The 22,633-nt window shown below is 37.3% G+C and overlaps 1 protein-coding gene across 2 annotated transcripts in view; it reads right to left on the bottom strand.

Annotated features, from left to right (window-relative positions):
• Window positions 1-200: 200 nt before the first annotated feature.
• Window positions 201-22,633, bottom strand: part of AP3S1 (adaptor related protein complex 3 subunit sigma 1) — a 37,401-nt gene continuing 14,968 nt past the window's right edge. The window contains exons 5-7 of one of the 2 annotated variants that reach the window (XM_075739381.1): window positions 13,416-13,523; window positions 991-1,133; window positions 201-340 (exon numbers count right to left, since the gene is read on the bottom strand). In XM_075739381.1, coding sequence (XP_075595496.1) covers window positions 1,005-1,133; window positions 13,416-13,523 — 237 coding nt within the window. In that variant the 3' untranslated portion in view covers window positions 201-340; window positions 991-1,004. Of the gene's footprint in view, window positions 341-536; window positions 1,134-13,415; window positions 13,524-22,633 lie in introns of those variants that run through there. The other variant, XM_075739380.1, reaches the window with a different exon arrangement.

Below are 22,633 nucleotides of genomic sequence, written 5' to 3'. Positions count from 1 at the left end.
TTCTGAGGTCTTGACAATACTAAATATCTCATAAATCTAATTCTCGAAGTAGAGAATCACAAATGTCACTAGGCACAGAGACCCTATTAAAGTATCCTCATTTATCTTTCCAGAGAGCCTTTCTTTATCGCATTACTTGATACACTCACATTTACAGTTCTGAGCTGCTCAATCTCCTCAGCTCATTCTGTACTTCTCACAACACACACAGCAACTGCAGAGATCCTTTTTCCCAAAACAAAGTCAGACCATCAGGGAAAGTCTATCAGATTGTGTAAGTATCTTCTCAACATCTATATGTAAACAGAAGTCATCGGATCTTCAGTAAAGGCAGTTTTTCCTTCAGAATAATAACGAACAGCTTTTGTGAGGAATGTAAAGAGCCAGTATGTTCAACACAATACACCCATGTAATTCTTTCAGAGATTAAACTACAACATTAATGCTTGCTACAACAGTATTTATATATAGTCAATTGGCTTCACGAATAGGAAATAATGTAATTTATTGCAGAGTAAATTTCAGACAAACATGTATTTAGAAGTCCAGTTTGTTATGATTTTATTCAAACAAGAGTTTAACGTTTCCATGCAACATTTGCATTAAAGTCTTAAATAATCATTGCAAACAGCAGTAGTAGTTAAGGAATGCACTAATTATAGACTTTAGTGAATATACAAAAAACTCAGCATTATAGGTTATACAAAGTAAAGAACATCTTAAATACTTTCCCAAAATACTGCAGCAGCCGAGACACAGTGTTATGCCTTACAAGGGCATAGGAATGTAATTTAGAAATCACACAGGAACTACCCATTTCCTTTAATTTCACAAACAAGACAAAAAGCAACATTCAACTCCACACACTGATTTTTTCAAATTATGTCTATACAGTACCTTGAGTTGAATCCAAATAGTAAGTTACACATGTCATTTATTTAGTAAACGATTATGTGGTAAATCTCTATCACATTTCTTCCTTGGTTTTACCTGGAGTAGCCATGTTATTTAAAAGAGGGCAGGTTTGGCACTTTTATACTGATGTCACCAATATTAATATTTCTTGGGATCTCTGGCAGATTCATATTCTTTACAGCTGAAACAGCCCGGGCTGGAGCTCCTGCTAAACCAGCCTGTGTATAAAGTGAGGAAAAATGCAAGTCAGGCAAAGTTGGTAACAAGAAGATTCACTAGCAATATACACAGACAACTAACTTTTCAAGTATTTCCATGGTTACACAATTAGAAAGACCAGATGGTAATTGTGTTTGGAATGAAATGGGTTATTTGGAAATATTAAACCAGAAAGAGAAAACAGTTCACACGTTCCTTTTTATATGGTAAAACATGTAATGTCAACTTGATGGAAAAGTATGTGGGGAGGAATAGGAGGCTTATCCAAGCGCGTGTAATGTGTAAGTTATAGAACACACAATCTTGAGGTATTTACAGCCCAATGTGCTGTCTTTGTCTCTTACCTATTCTAAAAGTTCACATGGTTCACAGTTGACTAACATTAGTTACAGATTCAGAATACATAACCTCAAAGTAACAAGTTACTGAATGTCAGTTCAACCATATTACTTATCTGAATGAATATATATATACATGTAAGGTATTTCAAGGTGGTTTAGCCTAAAATGAAAAGGATAAACATCTTGCACTTCTGGGTGATAAACAGCATGCAGAGAGATAATTTCTACAGACCAAGTAGTAATCTGCTATCCCACAGTATCTAGTTATACGCTAACTTATCTGCAGCCCGCGGGCACACTGGAACATTACCTAGTAACCTGGTTATGCCAAATTAAACATTGAAGTACCTATTTTGTATGTAGTCTCTCTTCATTTAAAGCCAAAGCCTTTCTGTATAAATACACACATTTTACAATATAGAAGTTCATTACTGAGTTCCATTCAGTTCTGCCTTTTAGATAAAATAACTGCCAAGTTTACACATTAGGCTATATTACTGAAATGCTAACAAAGATGATTTACAGCTCAGAGGTCTAAAGACAGACTGAACATGATCTTTCCCCATTGCTTCTGAAGAACAGCTCTTCAAAACCTTGTTATTTTAACAACTGTTAAAAAAGGCCAGTAATTGTTACTGTATTTGATGCTGTGTAGAAAACGTACTATTCATTTTAAGTATGGAAATGTTTCTCCTAAAAGTTCAGGTTCTCTATGTGTATTTAGAATTATCTGTGTGGTTTTACTTCAGCCTTGCCATGAAAATGTAAAAATCATTTTTGTTCTTGCTGGGGAAAAAAAACCCCACAGAGCTCTTATTTGCAAAAAAAGACATCACATTCCCAATTTTGTGAATAAGTTAAAAAAAAATAATCCCTTTTTATCTTGATGTTTTAAAAGTAGGATTAAAAATATTCAAAAAGAATAAAAACCACAAAGTGATTTTCAGAACTACTACAGTTTTAGAGAGTGTTGTCTTGCAGACCCAGTAAAAAGGAGCAATCCACAAGAAACAAAGCAATGTGCCAAGAACTGGTTAAACAAAGACCAAACCTGTAGAAATGGAAGGTCTTTCATTATAAGAGTGCCAAAGACTGAAGAAACCAGTGCATTTGCAGATAAAATAATTCTGTGCAAGAAACAGAGCAAAACAAATAAGAAAAACTTCTGGAAAAGTTTGTGTCATATTTGATTATTAAATAGTGTTGGTAGATTATTACTGCTCAAAGTTGCTGAGGCAAGCAGCTCCGGTGCTAGCAGGATCCACGGCAGAGCTCTCTAGCATGGTGCAGAGGGGGTTTCCTGAACTGGGGATCCTCAGGGGGAGCCGAGAAAGCTGCCAGGACCCCGCAGCTCATGCGACAGCAGCTGATGAGACCAGCGTGGGGCCAAGAGCAACGGCAGCCAAGCGCCACCCGCACACAGGTACGTGTTTGTGTGTGTGTGTGTGTGTGTGTGTATATATATATGAAAAGCCGTTCTGGAGCACCAGCAACCGGGGTGGGCAAACAGGGCATGGCACATCAGAAAGGGCACGGCATGGCACAGCACGGCAGCTTGTGCAGCAGGCGCTAAGCTCTGCCAGGTCGACCAGGGCACAACAGTATTCACTTGACAGAAAGCCATGGCCTCTCTAAACGCAGCACCCACCAACAACCAACGCAGCCACCCAGGTGCCAGGCTGCAGGCTGCGCCCTGCTTTTATGCCAGTACAGGACAGCAGCAGTGAGCACACCTGTAGGACATCACTCCTCCAGTCAATGACAGAGCTCCGGGAGCATGTGAGTAGGCTGAGGAGCACCAAGGAGTGCGAGAGACAGACAAACTCTGGAACCACACCTTCCCTTCCCTGGGACAGGGCTGACAGGCAGGATGCATGATACAGAGGATGCCCTGTCCTCTCTCCGCCTGGCTGAGCACAGTGACTGAAGGGATAGGGGGCAATGGCAACAAGTGCCTGCCTGGCGCAGCAGGCATGTCTGCCCTGTGATCTTCCCACGTTCCCAGCTGCCCTTGCATGACAGGTATGAGGCTGTGCAAGTGGAACCAAATAACAAGGAGGACAATGGGTCGACAAGCTTTGAGGTGTCGCTGAGGTTAAGTCAGCCTATGCCCTGCATGAAAACTGCTTCCATAAAGAAAGAAAGATGGGTCATTGTCCCAGGAGACTCCTGAGGGGAACAGAAGGCCCAATATGCAGACCGGACCCACTTCTCAGGGAACTGTGCTGCCTCCCTGGGGCCAGGGTTAAAGATGTGAAGAGAAAGCTTCCTACCCTGGTACAGCCCTCAGATTATTATCCATTATTGATTTTTCAGGTGGGCAGCAATGAAGTTGCAACAAGTCCCAGGGCAATCAAGAGAGACTTCAAGGCCTTGGGATGACTGGTTAAGGGATCAGGAGCACAATTAGTGGAAATTACCACAAAAAGGTGGAGGGATCAGCAGCCCAACTGAAGTGCATCTATGCCAATGGACACAGTACAGGCAACAAAGAGGAAGGAGCTGGAAGCAGTTGTGCAGTAGGAAAACTATAATATAGCTGCCATCACAGAAACATGGTGGGATGACTCTCACAACTGGGCTGCTGCAATGGATGGCTACAAACTCTTCAGAAGGGATAGGCAAGGAAGGAGAGGTGATGGGATAGCCCTCTGTTAAGGAGGGTTTTGATTGTTTACAGCTTAATGATGGTGATGATAGTTTTGAGTGTTTATGGGTAAGAATCAAGGCCAAAGAATCAGGCCAATAAGGCAGATATCATGGTGGAAGTCTGTCACAGACCATCCAACCAGGATGAAGAGGCAGAGGAAATATTCTATAAGCAGCTGGGAGAAGTCTCATGATTACTAGCCCTTGTTCTCGGAGGGTACTTCAACTTAACCAGACATCTGCTGCAAATACAATACAGCAGAGAGGAAACAGTCCAGGAGGTTCCTGGAGTGTGTGGAAGCTAACTTCCTGAACTAGCTGGTGAGGGAGCCAATTAGGGAAGGCATCCCACTGGACCTGTTGTTTGCAAACAGAGAAGGACTTGTGGGTGTTGTGAAGGTTGGAGGCTATCTTGGTCATAGTAACTGTGAAATGACATGAGTTTTCGATTCTCAGAAAGGTAAGGAGGGAGGTCAGCAGAACCGCCACCTTAGATTTCCAGAGGGCAGAATCTGGCCTGTTTAGGAGTCCGGTTGGCAGGCTTGCCAAGACTGCTCCTTGGGAGGCAGTCCCGAAGGGCAAAGGAGGCCAGGAAGGCTGGCCATTCTTCAGGAAGGAAATCTTAAAGGCGCAGGAGCAGGCTGTCCCCATGTGCTGAAAGACGAGCTGACAGGGAAGACCAGCCTGGCTGAACAGAGAGCTTTGGCTGGAACTCAGGAAAAAAAGGAGAGTTTATGGCGTTTGGAAGAAGGGGCAGGCAACTCCCGAGGACTACAAAGACATCAATAGGCTATGCAGGGAGAAAATTAGAAAAGCCAAAGCCCAACTAGAACTTAATCTGGCTACTGCCATGGAAGACAATAAAAACTGTTTCCATAAATACATTAGCAACAAAAGGAGGGCTAAGGAGAATCTCCATCCTTTATTGGATGCAGGGGGGAAACATAATGACAAAGGCTGAGGAAAAGCCGCCTCCTTTGCCTCAGTCTTTAGCAGTAAGACCAGTTGTTCTCTGGGTACCCAGCCCCCTGAGCTGGAAGACAGGGACGGGCAGCAGAATGAAACCCCCATAATCCAAGGGAAAATGGTTAGCGACCTGCTACTCCACTCAGACACACCCAAGTCTATGGGGCCGGATGGGATCCACCCAAGGGTTCTGAGGGAGCTGGCACAGCACTTTCCATCATGTATCAGCAGTCTTGGCTAACTGGGGAGGTCCCAGTTGACTGGTTAGCCAATGTGATGCCCATCCACATGAAGGGCTGGAAGGAGGATCCGGGGAGCTACAGGCCTGTCAATCTGACCTCAGTGCTGGGGAAGGTTATGGAGCAGATCATCTCAAGCGCCATCACGTGGCACATACAGGACAACAAGGTGATCAGGCCCAGTCAGCATGGGTTCATGAAAGGCAGGTCCTGCCTGACTAACCTGATCTTCTTCTATGACAAGGTGACCCGCTGAGTGCATGAGGGAAAGGCTATGGATCTTGTGTACCTGGACTTCAGTAAGGCTTTTGACACTGTCTCCCACCGCACTCTCCTGGAGAAACTGGCTGCTCGTGGCTTGGATGGGCATATTCTTTGCTGGGTAAAAAACTGGCTGAGTGGCCTGGCCCAAAGAGTTGTGGCGAATGGAGCTAAATCCAGGTGGTGGCCTGTCACAAGTGGTGTTCCCCAGGGCTCAGTACTGGGGCTGGTTCTCTTTAATATCTTTATTAAGATCTGGACGCGGGGATTGAGTGCATCCTCGGTAAATTCACAGACGACACCAAGCTGAGTGGGAGTGTTGATCTGCTTGAGGGCAGGAAGGCACTGCAGAGGGATCTGGACAGGCTGCATAAATGGGCCGAGGCCAACTCTATGAGGTTCAACAAGGCCAAGTGCCGGGTCACGCACTTGGGTCACAACAACCTCATGCAACATTAAAGGCTTGGGGAAGAGTGGCTGGAAAGCTGCCTTCTCCCTTCAAAAACATAACCCGTAGCCAAAACCGATTAAAGTTTCTGATTTTGAACTAACTCTTTTATATCATGTGGAAAGGCTAAAGCATCATAAATCCCTAGATTTTAGTCACAGGAGGATTCACAGTACCAGGAACAAAGACCAGAAAGCCATGAGTCATCTGTTATAACATCCTCTCTGCCAAACACTCATAGATGAGACATGTCAAAAGTTGGGAAAGGTATGTGGGGGTAGAGAAGAAAGCTCAGGAAATCTTAAATCTCTAATGCAACCAAATAATTTGCTCTCACTTTGGCCCTGACATAACCTAAATTATTAGTTCTCCGAAGTACAGACTAAGTAAAAGTAAAAAGGTTAAAAAAAAAAAAAGTATTTTCAAAGCCTCTTTTTCCTTCTTTTTTTCTTAACATCATCAAGTCTACAAGGTCATTCACTTCACAGGCTGTTTCAATTCCAATAACTTCATGATGAGGAAAATCTGGACCTAACATAGTAGTATTAGGAAATACAAGTATCCAAAATGTGCATCCCTGAATCTGAAATATCTTAAAGGAGCAATATCAGACACTGCAATTTCTTGCTATTTATTAAAAAACAATGCAGAAGATATGAAGCTACTTGACACCGTCCTTTTGTATTTGACAACCTGGAAATACCGAATTGAAATAAAAAGGTAACTACCAGTGAAGTTTTATCAGATAAAACAATAATTGCATTTCCTTTTTATTTGGTTCTACCCTTTAAATTCGATATTCAGTAACTGGAGAAATATTCTTTAAGCAAAACTAAAAGTGGGGCAATGTAAACTGTTTTCCATAGAGAAGATGAAAATACTGATAAGGTAGTAACAAAAGCAATGAATTATACAATTTTTAACTGAAACAATGGGAAACCAGAAAAATATCGTAAGTGATGGACATGGTCCACACAAACAGGCATGGCTGGCAATTCAAGAGAGAGATGCCTTCTAGGTGACTAGGATGGAGATTCCTTACCCTAATTTAATGGAAGTTAATTATTCTTAATGGACAAATAAAAGTTTTAGTAGAACTGGTCATTATTTTTACCTACCTGCAGCTATCCTCTTTACACAGACTTACAGTCCCTGCCTCCCGCCCCAATGGCATAGGATACAATGGAGACACAATTGAGAATTATTTAAAATACCACAATTGACATGACCATTGCCCTTCCACCCCCCTCTACAGTCACGACTTCCAACAGTCATATTTCATGAGGACCATTCAGGATCAGGATCAACAAAGATCCCTGACAAAAGTACTGTGAATTTCAGATTACCTCTTTTTTGCCAGCAAGATTATCTTTCACTATCATATGCTGGAGTAGAGATTTTCAAACTATTATATTCTCTTCTCCTGTAATTCTCTATATTAAGTGGGTTTGTAATTCAATGTATACATAATATGCGTAGCAGAATGCTATTTATCACAATTAATGTCAACTCTATCAAGCACAATAGTCATACAGTATTTCTAAGAGAGAATAAACAGTTCACAAAAAATGTCTAATGGATAAAATGACCGAAAAGTACTTAAACTTATAACCAAATGCCTTAGCATTCCTTTTTAACATGGCAAACAGTGAACTAGTATGCAGTTCTTCCATTTATCATTTCTTTTACAGAAAGTGAACTGCATTTACAAACACAAAGGTACTACAATAAGTATTTCCAGCTCAGTGTGCATTTAAGCATTTTATAGAGGTACCTGATTAAAAGAACCATCGCTGTATCATTGAACTGGCCAAGTTTCAACTGCCTTTTTTATCAAATAATTCAGCAGGTAAGTTGGTGAGGTGCAAAGAAAAAACTGTTTCACTTGAAAAAAAACCAAAACACGTAGCAAGCTTTAAACATGCAGTGAATGATGAATTGTCTGTCACAGCGAGCAAATGACTTAAGCAAGTGAAAATGAAACTTAAGACATATTAATGAAATTTCAGAAAAACAGTACGAATTGCATACAGTTGGTATTACAATAAACCAATACACCATATTTTTTGCCACAGCTGCTTTGTATCCTCTATTTCATTTGTTATTGAAAGTTGTACTTTAATGTTGAAATACTCTATATTGAAATTTTAGGTTCAGTTATTGCAAAAAATGCTTGTAAACATGTTCATATACTTTTAGAATGAAAGAGCAATGCCACATATACAAAACAATAATGGTATTTTAAAGACTGAAATACACATAGTTAATAAAAGAATTTTTATTCTATTGGTCCTAGTCTATCAAGTGAGACATATGAGCTGTTGTTAGTTCATTTAGATGATTATTTATCAATATAATTGATTTTCTTCATTCTTATTATCATCCTTTCTCATAGTGCCCCACTGATAACTTTATATGAAAGTGATCCCAGAAACATTGTTTTACTCTTTAAAAAGAAATTCAGATCATTTGGAAAAAGTATTGCACATGACAAACATAGTTAATATGCATATCCAAATATATAATTTAAAAAAAAAAGATTTGAACCATTATCCCAAACAACTCTACAGAGAGCTATCTATCACTAAAATAAACATATAAAAATATACAGCCTACTGGAAAACAAAATAATGAAGGCTAATGCTTTGCAAAATAAGCCACCATTTTCCAGATATTTCGGAGGTACTAGGACCTCTCTGCTGCTGGTGTTTCATACCAATGCTTCTTTCCAGAACAAGTATGACTTCAAAGCAGCAGGGTTATGAAATCATGAAAGGATGCAATACATAATATAAAGGAATGATCATGTTCCCTGTTTATGATGTTAAATAAATGAACATAATTAGAGAAAAAACAAAATGAAGTCTGCAAGTATATCAAAATGAGGCCAAACAGATAAGAAGACTTAAGACGTACTCTTAGAAATTTTAAGCACTTGAATCACAAAGAGAATAATGGATGGGAATGACTAATTGTTTATTTGTTTTTCATTGCCAGACCCAAAAATAAAAACAGAACATGTGTGAGCAGAACAGAGAAAAAGAAAAGTAGCTTTGCACAAATAAAAAAAAAAGAACCAACCAAAACCAAACCCAAATCTGAAATCAATCTCCCTACTGTTACAATGCAATACAGATGATATATTACAAGTGTTCACGTATTAGGCAGAGGAAGGTAATTTACTTAATTTTCTTCATGTGCTATAGCATCGTAAATTTCAGTAAAACATGTCATACTACCCGAAAATATTTTTAGCTAATGGTTTAGAACTTAGTGTTACTAAATCCAATTACAGAATTATATTTGTTAAATCTTAAAAGTATTACATTACTTTATCCTAGAAAAATCATGTAAAAAGTAAAGAGCAAAGCTATTCATAAATTAAACTTAATCTGCTTAAGATTCCAGCTATTTAAAATATCTGCCGTTTGAATACACACATACTTAAAATCAGTGGAAATGAATTTTGAAGTACTGCAACTAACATTGACTGGCATTCAAACCGTTGAGCTGAACTAAATATTTCAAACAGTAAATGATGGGGAATAATGACCATAAACTGAACTTCAAACATATCCTTTTTCAGTTCCTTGCTAATATTCATGTTCAATGACGGCAGTTATCAAGGTATCTTAAAGCAAAATCCAGTGATTCAGATTGCAAGTGCAGCAAATGTACATCTGAAGTTGCGTACATGCTGACAGCCTTTCTCATTTTATGTTTGATATAGTTATGGCTGAACGATCAGGTTTGGTATTACTACATCATCTTTACAAATTGCACTTATAATTTTATTCTGTACGTATAAAACTATTTCAGTTTGTTGGGTCTGGTAATTTTTTTTTTTTAATTTTGTTCACCTGAAACTTATTCTGAAAATTCTCTCTGCAAGCAGGTAAAAGTTCTTTTTTTATTTGGAAATACTAAATGGTGAAACAAGAGTTCATACTACCTATTTTAGATTATCAGGTACAAAGTTCTCACAATAAGGAAGCTATTTCTATTATGTCATCACATCATATATTGTTATCTGTGTGTTCAATTTTTATTCAGATTAGTTTTGTATTTTTTGTTAATATTCCTTTGTTTCTTAAACAATGATACAAAGAAAAGTTAAATTCTAAAACGCAGGAAGAGAAATAAAATAAAAAATATGATGTCAATGGAAAGCTAGTAAAATACACTATAGCCAATAAAAAGATGAGGGAACTACAAGAAGAAACTAGCACAAAAAGTAGGCTACAAGGACTAGTATGGGTATTTTTTAACACATAATTTTTGAGTCTGGCCTACATAATTTATTGCCTTTGACATCATTTTGCTTTCCCTTTTTGTTAAAAGTACATTTTTTTTCTGAAAGTCAGCAATACCTTTGTCTACCTGTCCTGTCTGGGAGACTGAAAGATAAAGGTCTGTAAGAGAGAAGAATGGAAAGAGCTAGAAAAGATCAGGAGGTTCGGAAAAAATGAGGTCCAACTTAAAAGTCTAAATCACACGCAGTTGAACACTCCAAATAGAGAAGAGGTAGCCCAGGTTTACCTACAATACTTCCAGAGGCTCTGGATAAAATCCCAATGACCCCTCTCCCAAAAATTCCCTCCCTTAATTACAATGATCCTTTGGCTTCAGGAAGATTGACCAGAAATCCATTCACAGATAAACACTAAACTGAAAGGTAGGGAAATGCATTAAAGACAACATTTCTCAGGGTAGAAATAGAATTTCCATTGTAGCCCATCCACGCAATGTAAGAGCTGAATCAGAAATCAAAGCTAGGGACTCCCTCATAGTGGTTTAGACAATTACTCTCTGTTGAAAGCATTAACAAATTCTTTGAGTTGATAACTTTGCTCATATATTTGTGAATTTAATAAACACATTCTATCTTCTTCATTAAATTCTAACTGAAAGCTTGTTTAGAAACCTAATACCTAACTGAAAAAATACAAGATTTCAAATGGCTAAATTTTGTACATTAAGGGAAGCCAGGTGGGCACAATAAAAAATTTAAAATATTTCTGAAAATGTAGCTCAGTTACAATTTTACTAGCTTCATCATTTCAGTTATAAAAGAAAAGGCAATTTAACCTTAAAGCAGCTGTTTTATGGATGCAAGAACTATGACAGAGGTCTAACAAGCCAAACAGACTAAAGCAAGAGTGCTGTGGCACAGGTGCCAGTCTTATGAACTACAGACTATATCAATAATAATTTCTAAATTTTAAATTTTTTTTAAATTAAAAAAAAATTAAGAAGATCCACTAGTTTCGATTTCTTAGTGACCAGCATTCAAAAATAGTAAGTTATTACTGATTTTGATTTACATGAGCTGTATTTGCTTGTATCTTGAAAATACATGTTGAAAGATTTACAATGTTGATCAAAAAGACAAAAGGAAAAGAAATAGCAATCAGGAAATTTTGTGGATATACATGAAAGAAATTATTAATGATCTGAGGAAATAGTTACCAGGTATTGTGAAGTATTTCAGCATTACAATAACTGTTAAATTTGAAAAAAAAAAAACAGTCACTGAACTAACAACAACAAAAAGCATTTGCAGCGAGTAGACTGCGAAATGTTCTACTCCATCCAAGTCACCAAGTGTTTTAACTTATCACTGCTACTTCTTTACCTTCTATATTTCATTGCTGAACGTAAAGGAAAAAGTTGCTACTTGCCTTGCATATGGTCTGAGCTCTACATGGGGTTTTTTTACATCTTCTACCACCTATTTATACTAAAAGCATCTTAAATGAAAGAACGACTTACTGATGAATAATGGAAAACAGCAAATACTGCAGCTGGCTGCACTGAATTGATGTGTTTCAGATGACTAATCAGAGGACTGGTCTACAGTGGATTTGGAACAGAATTCACATAATTAAGAATAAATACCTTAAATGCTTTTAGGTAAAACTGATATATGCATAACACACAGTAGAACATGGCTGCTCAGTAAGTTCAGCTTTTGGGACACTGTTACTTTTCCATCAAATAAAGAAAAATACATGTATAAAGAAGCTATTCAAATATAGTAAAATATTTATGAGAATAATTCCAAATTTTCACCTCTGTAATCAATGGCTCATTCTGAGTTTCAGAAAAATGTTAAAATTAACATTTTGGACATCTTTATAATCTATAAACAATCTTCCGGATGTATATTGCTATGCACTGTATCATATCATACTTAGCTTTTTCCTGTTTTTCGCACAATGTTGTCCTGTGCTTGCATACAGTTTGGAAGTTGTGCAAAACAGACAATTAAATGTATTAAAAGACATGAGATGGTGTAGTGCAAGATTGCAGAATTAGGAGAACAGTATACATTGTACCACAAAAAAGCTGAAGAATTCATTTGTCTCTTTGTTGCACTTAAGTTAAAACTAGGAAGCTTTCTGGGTCTCCTCCTAAAATGTCATTTAGTTCATATTTATGCCACCTGCAATATTTCAATCTACTCAGCTGACTTCAACTTTAGAAATAATCTCCAACTCAAGCAAAGGTTTGGTTAGAAATTTGAATATTATGTTTTGAAAATCAGGTGATGTGTTTTTCAGTGGAATTACTCTCACCAGTAAGAATCAATCACAGACTTAGCTATGATGTACTAGTAGTATTTTGGCTTACAAGGCATGTCTGGTCATGTGTCATAGCTAAAGTAATTCTAAAACCCTTTCTTAGACTATGTTTCTTTCCTAAACACAAATTCAACAATTGTTGAATTGAAAAGGGATTCCCACAAGTTATGCAAGTATCCCTTGCTTGGACTGTTACAGGCATACACAGAATATCATTTTCTCACTCGAATCTATTCAACTGAAGACCAAATATTCAGATTACCAAAATGCCAGAATTCCCACTTACTTTAAAGGGTCTAAAACTGGGCTTTAAATTCTATCTAGTCCATTTCAGTCCAATTTATTATTTTGTGTTGCAGTATTATCGTGACAGTAAATATGTTGTCATTTATTTCAGGTGCTAGAAACATACTAGCGGACAGGAGTATGCAGTCTGTGTATACACAATTTGATTCTTTATCTAATTTAAGTGCTATAGTCACTAGCCCAGCATAATAAACACACTGGAAATTAAATGCTTTCTGCAATAGAAACTTAAGAGAACTACAGAAGTATCTCAATAGCAACGCTGCACAATGATACAAATAGCAAAAACTAATCAGCAGCAACTCTAAGCAATTATTATTTATGATGAAAGGTACAACATCCTAACCTAATGATACATTGTCAATTTTTAGCATTATAAGCAAACAGCTATATACTGTTTGCCTCTGAATAACAAGGAGCATTATACAGCATGCATTTACTACAGCCATGTTCTTAGTTTAGAAACTACACAATGCATCACTCTTACCTCTGATTTCTCCAGTTTATTTTGAGCATCAATCTGAGTCACGATTTCATTCATGTTGGTTTCCAAAACCATTCCACCCATGACCATTTCAGCCAATATATTATGGACCTAAAAAAGACCAAAAGGAAATTTAAAAATGCAAAATGTCCTACATGCATCTGGACAGATGATATCTAGATTCATCAATACACGAATGCATACATTCTGTAAGTCACTTAATTAAGGTTAGCAATTTATTTAAAACCATTTGGGAACAAAGCTCATAACCTGATGTTCTTTTCTCCAGTACCTTCTTTGCTCATAGTTCTGTTACAAACTCATCATCTGTACCACTTTCCTTATCAATGCTACAAGAAACTTTCACATTCATCTTTCTTTCAGTACCTGTTTTCTATCCAAGGACTATGGACAAGAATTCTAATTAGCATCAATAGTAGTAATACTTCTAAGGAGTAGGTTCTACAAGATTAAACAAATTGCTTACAAACAGATGTTTAAAAACTACTTTGGGCTACATCTATGAAGGAAGAGAGAGCATCAGCTCACCCACCATAGGTACCAAGACTAGGCTTAGAAGTAGAATTAACACGCCTGAGCTGACCCACACCTGAGATACACCATACAGCGAGTCTGCAGCATCTAGGACTAAGATTGACAGCTAGGACTCAAACTGAAGGACTACATAAACCAGCAGGGGACATTAATGAAATGGGTACATCTAAAATCCCTCTTCTGTGCAACCCTGATTTGGGGATGTGAGCCCTGGTTCATGAATCTCTGCCTCAGAGTTAGTATTTGCACTTTATCTAAAGGCTAATTTTTTTTTTCCAAAAAAAAGGCATGCTTCCACATACTTTCTAGTAAAAATCCAGTATTAATATGTAATGTATAATATTTTAATCCCAATATAATTCTGAAGACAAGGAACATTTTATTACTTTTCTGAAATAAACACATTGTACAATCAGATACTTCAAAGCATAATGCTGCTATTATTTTGGATATTCTTACAATTTCCCTGTGGATCAAAGATAGAAGTTGTTGTGGTTTAACCCGGCAGGCAGCTAGAACAACTACACAGCTGTTCGCTCATTCCCCCCCTCCCAGTGGGATGGGGGAGGGAATTGAAAATGGAAAAGGAAAAAAACCTCCTGGGTTGAGATAAAGACAATTAAATAGGACAAAACAAAAAACAACCAAAAGGAAGATGATGATGATAATAATAATATACAAAAGAAGTGATGAACAGCACAATTCACCACCTGAAGTCAACGGTCCACAAGACCACGAGCTGAACTGCCTCCCAGCCCACCCCCCTGTTATATATGGAGCATGACAAAGGGATATTGACCAGTTGGGGTCAGCCTGCCCTGGCTGTGTCCCCTCCCAACTTCTCAGGCGCCCTCTGCCTTCTCGTTGGCAGGGCAATGTGAGAACCTGAAAAATCCTTGACTGCTTGGCAACAACTGAAAACATCAGTGTGTTATCAACAGATTGTTCTCATCCTAAATCCAAAACACCGTACTATAGCAGCTGCTAGGAAGAAAATTCACTCTATCCCTGCCAAAATCAGGACAAAAGTAAATCTCTAAATCAAACAATTCTAAAGATGAGTTGCAAGTAGTATATCAAAACCCACCACACTTCCTGTTTTTGTGCCATGCCTCAAGAACAAAATTGAAGAGTTGTTTCCCCGATAAATCATTAGTATATTTCAGTAGAAACTTAAAATGAATGTGTTCAGAGCGGCTGAAAATACCTCTTTTTCTCTGTCTATTGCTACTGAGTAGAGCTTTAGGAATCAAACATTTATGAGAACATTCATTTACTCCTGGCATATATATGTCCCTCATAACATACCAAGCTAAAAAGCGTAATATAAAAGTGGTGCCAAAGAATTAATTCTCCTAAGTTATTAGGTGAATTTAAAAGCTTTTTAGCATCACAATCAGAAAAGATGACAAAAACATGGTAATCTAACATTAATTTACTCTACACTCACAATCCAAATGCATTGAAAAAACATCACCAACATTTACTTCTTTTTACTGAAAACTTATTTTCACTCACAGCATAAGGAAACAGTTTATAGCTGTAAAAAAAAAGTGATGTTAGTATCAAAAAGAAAATATCAACATATGTTAATATGGAAACTATTATTAAAAAATATTTTAAAAAAATATTAAAATAGACACAAAAATGGCATGGTTTTTTTCCTTAATCAAAAAGTTAACAATGACCTCTAATGGCATTTGAAGACAACACATCTCTAACACTAGTGATGGTCAAAGATTGACACTTTAAAGAGGTCTGGCTAAAGATGTTACAGAATCAGTTTAAGCCAATCAATACAATGTTATGTTTGATAATTCCTTAGATAGGAAATGGTACAAGAGAAGTGTTTAGAAGTAGACAGATTTGCAGCTTCAATGACAATCACACTCCAAGATCAGTGATGTTTTTAAGCTTCTCCACAGGTCTACCCAGTTGTCTTGACTACTGCACAACTTTTAAGCCATGTGGGATTTTCCTCAGAATATAGAAAGACTAGCTATTACAATATGCATAACCACCAAAAACAAAGCATGAAAACCGCAAAAGTCTTCATAATACAGTATTTATCTGGTGATTTTGGTTCTATTTTATCAAGAATTTACTAAGCAAATATTTTTAACATGCTATGAAGTTTAGGGGCTTTTTCTTTTCTAGTCTCTGAATGGTCATTATACAGACTTATAGAAGAACTAATAAATAATTCGTATCTCCCTACACAAGTGGAAAATTTTCTGACTAGCCTTACCTAATCCGAGAGTTTACTCTGAAGGGTAATACTTCCATCTCGCAATAAAAGGACAGCATAACAATGCAAATACCATCACTTGCTATTGCAAATTACAGATTTGGATTTTATTTTCTTTTTAAAAATGCATGTAGCTCCAAAACAGCAACCGCAGTCATCACCTCCAGATGTTAGGGGAATATTTCTCATTTTTTGATTTGTGGCAGAGCTGGTGATGTCAAGGAAGAAATTCCAGCTGTAACTAGCCTCAACTAATAGCCCCAAAATTCAGAAACTATTCACTTTAAAGTCAAAAGAATATTTCCATTGTTAAAGAATACATTTTAATTTGTGCAAGACACCTCAAACTGCATTGATAAGTACATAAATTCCAGCCTACATCCTGGAGAAGAGAAGGAATTTAATTCACTTTCCTCTTACATTCTTGAAATCTTTGGTAAGTTGTAGAATTTGGCCTTTCTTTTAAAGCACAGGAATAATTAATATATATTTCTGACTGAAGAAGCAAGAAATGACAGCTTAGTAAGTTCCTGCTTACTTCACTCGTATTCAGCGGAGAACTTCACAGAACAAGCTGTGGAAGTCTAACAGGACAGAACAAAATAATGTAAATGAGCAGGTTTTGATCTTTACAGATTATTCATTTCTGGTTTAAAATTAAAAAATAATGAATGATGTTTTTACAAAAAAAAAAAAGACCTCTTCTCTCAGGTAATCTCTAACAGCTTACTGATATGGAATACTGTGACATTAAAGCTCTAAGGTAACAGGCTGAACTCGATATGAAACCTACACCAAAATGACTGAAGAGATGGAGCATTTGATAAGCTTTTCACAAGAGTTCTGGTTTCTCTGAAACAGATTACAAGGTGCATTTAAAAATAAATGTAACTTAATTATGCCAGTTTTGGTAGCTATTTTTCCCCCTCAATAGGTAAAGGTAAGCAATTACAGTCCTGTCAACACCACTCATAAGAGATAATTTTTTCCTCTAGAGTGCTGCCAACATAGTAAATACATAATGTATTAGACAACATACAGAACACTGTGTCCAGTTTGGGGCCTACAAGTACAAGAAAGACATCAGTAAATTGGAGTGAATTCAGCAGAGAGCAACCAAAATGGTCGGAGTTAGTGCATTCATCCTGGGCAGAGAGGCTGGAGCACCAGGGCTGGTTCAGCTTGGACAAGGTGGGCCTTGGGCGCACCTAACAGCAGTCGCAGTACCTACAAAGGACTGCTGGGCAGCCAGGCCATTCTCAGCAGGGCATGGCAGGAGAGTAAGGGACAGGACAAGCTAGGCTGGGACCAGCCGTAGGGAAACTGTTCCCCAGGAGGACAGGCAAGTGGTGGCACAGGCTGTCCAGGGCTGTGCAGCCTCCCTCCCTCCCAGACCCCCATGGCTTACTCTGCTGGGAGCAACACCTTGCAACAGGCACCTCCCGAGGTCTACAACTGAATTATCTTACCATTTTATGGTAAAAACATGCTACTTCATGATGTGGAGAGAGTTTCATTGGTAAAAACAAATGCTTCAGAGCCAGAAACTTGCTCTATCCATTATAGACAGGAAATACAAATTTCTGCATAAAGCTAGACACAGAGAATTAGGGATAATTTAAGTGCACGTCAGCAACATTACTTGTACCAAAAGTGTCTGTATATATACATACATATATATATATGCGAACAGTAAAGAAAAAAATATCATGATCAATCCATTGCATTTCTAAATGCAATGGTTTTGCATCAGCCAACTTCCTAAAAGTCAGATTATGGAATTGCTCAGGACCACACTAACACTACTTCTCAAGTGTAGTAAATGATTTAAATAATAACTACGGCAGGATCACAGGCAATTATACAGGTGTCCAAACAGATCTCCACAAGTTTTAGAAAACAGTATTATTAATATTAATGTTGGACTGAAAGAAATACTAGACGTCACTGAACATATCACTTAATGACACATCTTCAATTATGAATTCATAGCACATGCAGTAGCATCTTTCATATGGTTTTAAAATACTGAAAGCATAAACAAATGCTTGTGGACTGGCTTTGGTTTTGGGGTTTTTGTTTGGTTCATTGGTTTTGGTTTGTTTTTTTCTCCAACCTGGTAGAAGATGCAGAGATATTGCTTAACAGATGCCAGTAAGAGGCCCAGTTGGCAACATCACCTTAAAACAGTAGCGGTGCAAAGTCTCTACAGTAAGTGCACATTATGTATGACTAAACAACTCTATGACATGATGCATTTTGTATAATATGAAGACAGACATAAATTCATGAAGTGATGAAGCTTGAGCAGTGGAATGAAATCGCGTGGCCTCCAGAGGTCCTTTCCAGTGTAAATTATTTTTTGCTTCTAAGTACAAAGAAGTTGAACTGGTTTACTATTTTATAAATCAAAAAGAAAAGAAAAAAAAGGCTTCTTGAGCCCATAGACCACCGATTATAAAAGTAAGATTGTAGCCCAACAGTAACCATGAAACAAGGCAACCGCTGCATGATACCAAGAGAAAGAATTTGATTTACAGGTTCAAAGAATGCATCTCACCAAGGCATCAATTCCCCTTGGTGTAATTTCTGAAAGAAGTCCGCAACATGCAAGCAAGCTACAGATGAAGAAGTAATTGACAAGGGAGCACTGTATGCAGATAAAAAAGGGCAGAAAGGCAAATTTCAGGTTTCTAGCCAGCTCTATTACTGATGCCATAATTGTACAGAACAGTGGTATACTTAGAGAGCACAGGGATAGCAGCATACTTGTATGACTGGTGTTAATATTCACCCTTTGGTGGTTATTCCCATTATTATGATGGATGCACTGAGGAAGGAGAATGAATACAATTCTGAATACAGTTTCTCACAAAAAATATTACTCATAATTGAGACTGTATATGCAGATTTACAAATATAACAGTAAGCTTTACAGACAGAAAGAACAGCAGGGATATTTTGTTTTCTAACGCACACCAGTCCACAGAGGAAGTCTCAGTATTCTACATCAAAATATTAAGAAAATACCTTCCTTAATCTTTTTAGTCATAAAAAACCCAAACTACTTCATTACCCTAGCAGTCGGTGTTTTAAAGGATTGCTTTATTATAATTTTGTTCTCTAGTAAGTATACTAGTAAGTATACAGCACAGTCCCTCTAGTAAGTATACAGCACAAATTAAAGCACCATGAATTACCACTGAGCAGTTGTTTCGGTATTTCATGTTTAGTATTTCACATTACAGAAGATGTACATCATAACATTTACCTTTTTATCATGCAAATTGCTTTAAAAACCATGAAAGTTAAGATTTCTACTAGTGCACAAGCATGCTTAAAAAACTTTAGTAAGTCAGAAGCAAAATCCACCTAGATTATTATTTGGTTTCAAAAACTCACTAGCTGACACAAAAATATTATGCAAGAAAAAGTAAGAGCACTATTTATCCTGATATAACTTCTCTGCTTCCAAGTATCTCCAAGTTAAGGATTCCTACAACACAGATTGTTTGCTGTTTCTTGCTATATTATTGTATTTTATAGCCCCTGACAGATTTTCGTTTGTGTAATATGCCTAATCACTTTTAAACCTATTCATAATATCCTTGGTATCTATGAAAAAATGGGACAATGGCATTCCGTAATTTAAATATCAATCATGAAAAATAAATTTTCTTTGTTTCAAGCTTACTTCCTGAAATTTTATCTGATATTCAATTGTTCTCTATTTCTGAGAAACACAGTTGTTCATTTTTTTCAGGCCCTTCAACAATTTTTTTTATATACTTCTTACTTCTCTGCCTCCAGGATCTTCAATATTTAACTTCTTCCATGCAAGCCGTTCCATATCTTGGATAATGCTTCTTACCTTTCTCTATTTTTTCCTACTTATAGTATGCAATACACAATTCTAACATGCAGTATTTAAAAATGTTTATAAAGCATGGATTAACATAGTAGCTTAACCAATTGTTTGTCTCGCTCCATTTTTCTTCTAAAGGGGTGATTTCCTGAACAGCACAATACAATTGATTTTACTTGTTAATTTGTAATGAAAGGAAATCACAATTGTGACCAATGATATTATGTAAATATTGTAATCCATTTACTCCCTTCTCTTAAACACTGTAAGAATAAAACAGTACTAGCAAAAGTTTGCCCAGATATGAGCAACAGCAAGACTTACATTTTTAATATTAACTATTTTTCTTTTTTCATTGCAAATACTTATTAACAACTACACATTATTTTCTCTTTTTCTAATTAAAAATGTCACTAATTATTTTCCTAAAGAAACAAAAAAAATTTCTGAAAAAAGCATTACGTGGCAATGAAGTGCAAAATACACTTCAAGAGTGTCTTCAAAACAGCGTTTAAGTGAAAGAGTGAAGGCACATGGAATACACCTCTTACATTTATATTCTAAAAGAAATCAGACTGTTGAGAACGTCAATTTTTCAAAATCTGAAATTGCCATTTTGAAATAATAATTTTGAGGTGTTTTACAAAAATCAAAAGTGCTTTCTACTTCTGTTCCATGCCCTCTCTAAAAGCATCAATGTGTGCTTTAACAAATGTGGAGAAGGAATGTACCAAGAAAAAATTCTCCCACAAAAATAGGCAAACACATTCTCTTGTCTTCAAGCTGCAATCTGATTCTGGAGGGTTCACTGTTCTGGTCAGATAATAAACTCTTGGAAGACATCATAATACTCACAGGGATATTTCAATAGGTGTCAAAAACTTGGGGAAAAATAAAAGTATTTCCTTACATCCCTAACAACGTTTGTAGTATTTTAGTTGTAAAAGATGCTTATGATAGCTTTCTGTAACATCTTTTCCATCAGAAAAATTACACTCCTGGACTCCGTGTAGGGATCAGTACAGGACTGAAATAAACCTCCTCCTCTGGAAAACGTTGGAACGAGTCCAGAGGAGGGCCATGAAGATGATCAGAGGGCTGGAGCACCTCTCCTATGAGGACAGGCTGAGAGAGTTGGGGTTGTTCAGCCTGGAGAAGAGAAGGCTCCAGGGAGACATCGCAGCAACCTTCCAGTACCTAAAGGGGCCTACAGGAAATGTGGAGAGGGACTGTTTACAAAGGCATGGAGTGACAGGACAAGGGGTAATGGCCTTATGTTGAAGGAGGGTAAATTAAGATTAGATACTAGGAAGACATTCTTCAAAATGAGGGTGGTGAGGCACTTGAACAGGTTGCCCAGAGAGGCTGTAGATGCCCCCTCCCTGGAGTGTTCAAGTCCAGGCTGAACCACTCCATGGCAGGGGGGTTGGAACTAGATGATCTTTAAGGTCCCTTCCAACCCAAACCATTCCATGATTCTGTGATTTTAAGTTTGTTTGGTTTTAATACAGCTGATCTGTAAAAAGAGAAGCTCAATTCTCTCGTGTACAAACTACACTCCTGGACACCCCAAGTTCTCATCTGCTACAGCACATAAGAAACACTGTCATTCCCACCTATATTCCATTCTCCAAATAAATTTATAGTACTAGACCAATATTCTTCTTGAATAAGCATCCCTCTTGGCTCCAGGTTACTATAAACCATCACTGGGTCCTGCATAATGACAGCTATCTGATGACAGTAAATGTTTTCTTATAGAAATGCCAAGTAAAATGCTACTAAAGAGGATACAGCTGTTGAGGTTACATAGTTTAACCCTTTCATATGCTACATCATTTTTTACAAGAAAAGTATTTCTTGTTTTTTAGACAGTTCTAGCAAGGAGACTGGAAGAAAGTCACCTTCCACAACTCCATCAAGAACTGAAGAAGACACAGATCAACTGTCATCCAAATCAATTAGTCAATCCTCGCTTTTCTCACCACCAGACCACTCAAAATACAAATACTTGAAGTGTTTCACCCCAAACAGCTCCCACATGTAAGTATCCACTATAAGACTCTGTCTATACCAAATATCCAGTAGCAGTTGCTGTTTTTCACTACTGCACACTTAAAATCTATTAACAAGCCAGGCCACAAATATCTCACAAAAAAAAGTTAAAGTGTTGTAACTCAGAAGACTCAACACATTTTCTTTCTTGACAAGGTGACCTTATCAGCAGTTTAAAGAGAATTTAATGCTGTAATTTCATTCTCACAGATACATCTATTTTTTCCCCCTACAGATCTACAAGAATACTAACGAACTTAAACTGTACCTAAACAAACGTTTTCATCCTATGTTATGGTATAAAGTAAGTGTTACAAACCAATTACACCAGGGGCGGGGGGAGGAAAGAAGAATGGAGATGACATCACATCTCCATTAGTCTCAACTGAACAACTAATGCTACTGTACTGCTGGTAGTAGCCTTGCATTGCTGCAGAAGTTCAGCTTTCTGTATTGTATTCTTTTGTCAACCTACGCTCAAGGTAAAAATCACTGCAC

The sequence above is a fragment of the Balearica regulorum genome, chromosome Z, assembly GCF_011004875.1.
Source record: "Balearica regulorum gibbericeps isolate bBalReg1 chromosome Z, bBalReg1.pri, whole genome shotgun sequence".
In the NCBI taxonomy this organism is placed as follows: domain Eukaryota; kingdom Metazoa; phylum Chordata; class Aves; order Gruiformes; family Gruidae; genus Balearica; species Balearica regulorum.
Note: the sequence above shows the minus strand (reverse complement) of the source record. Positions and strands in the feature narration are given on the sequence as shown.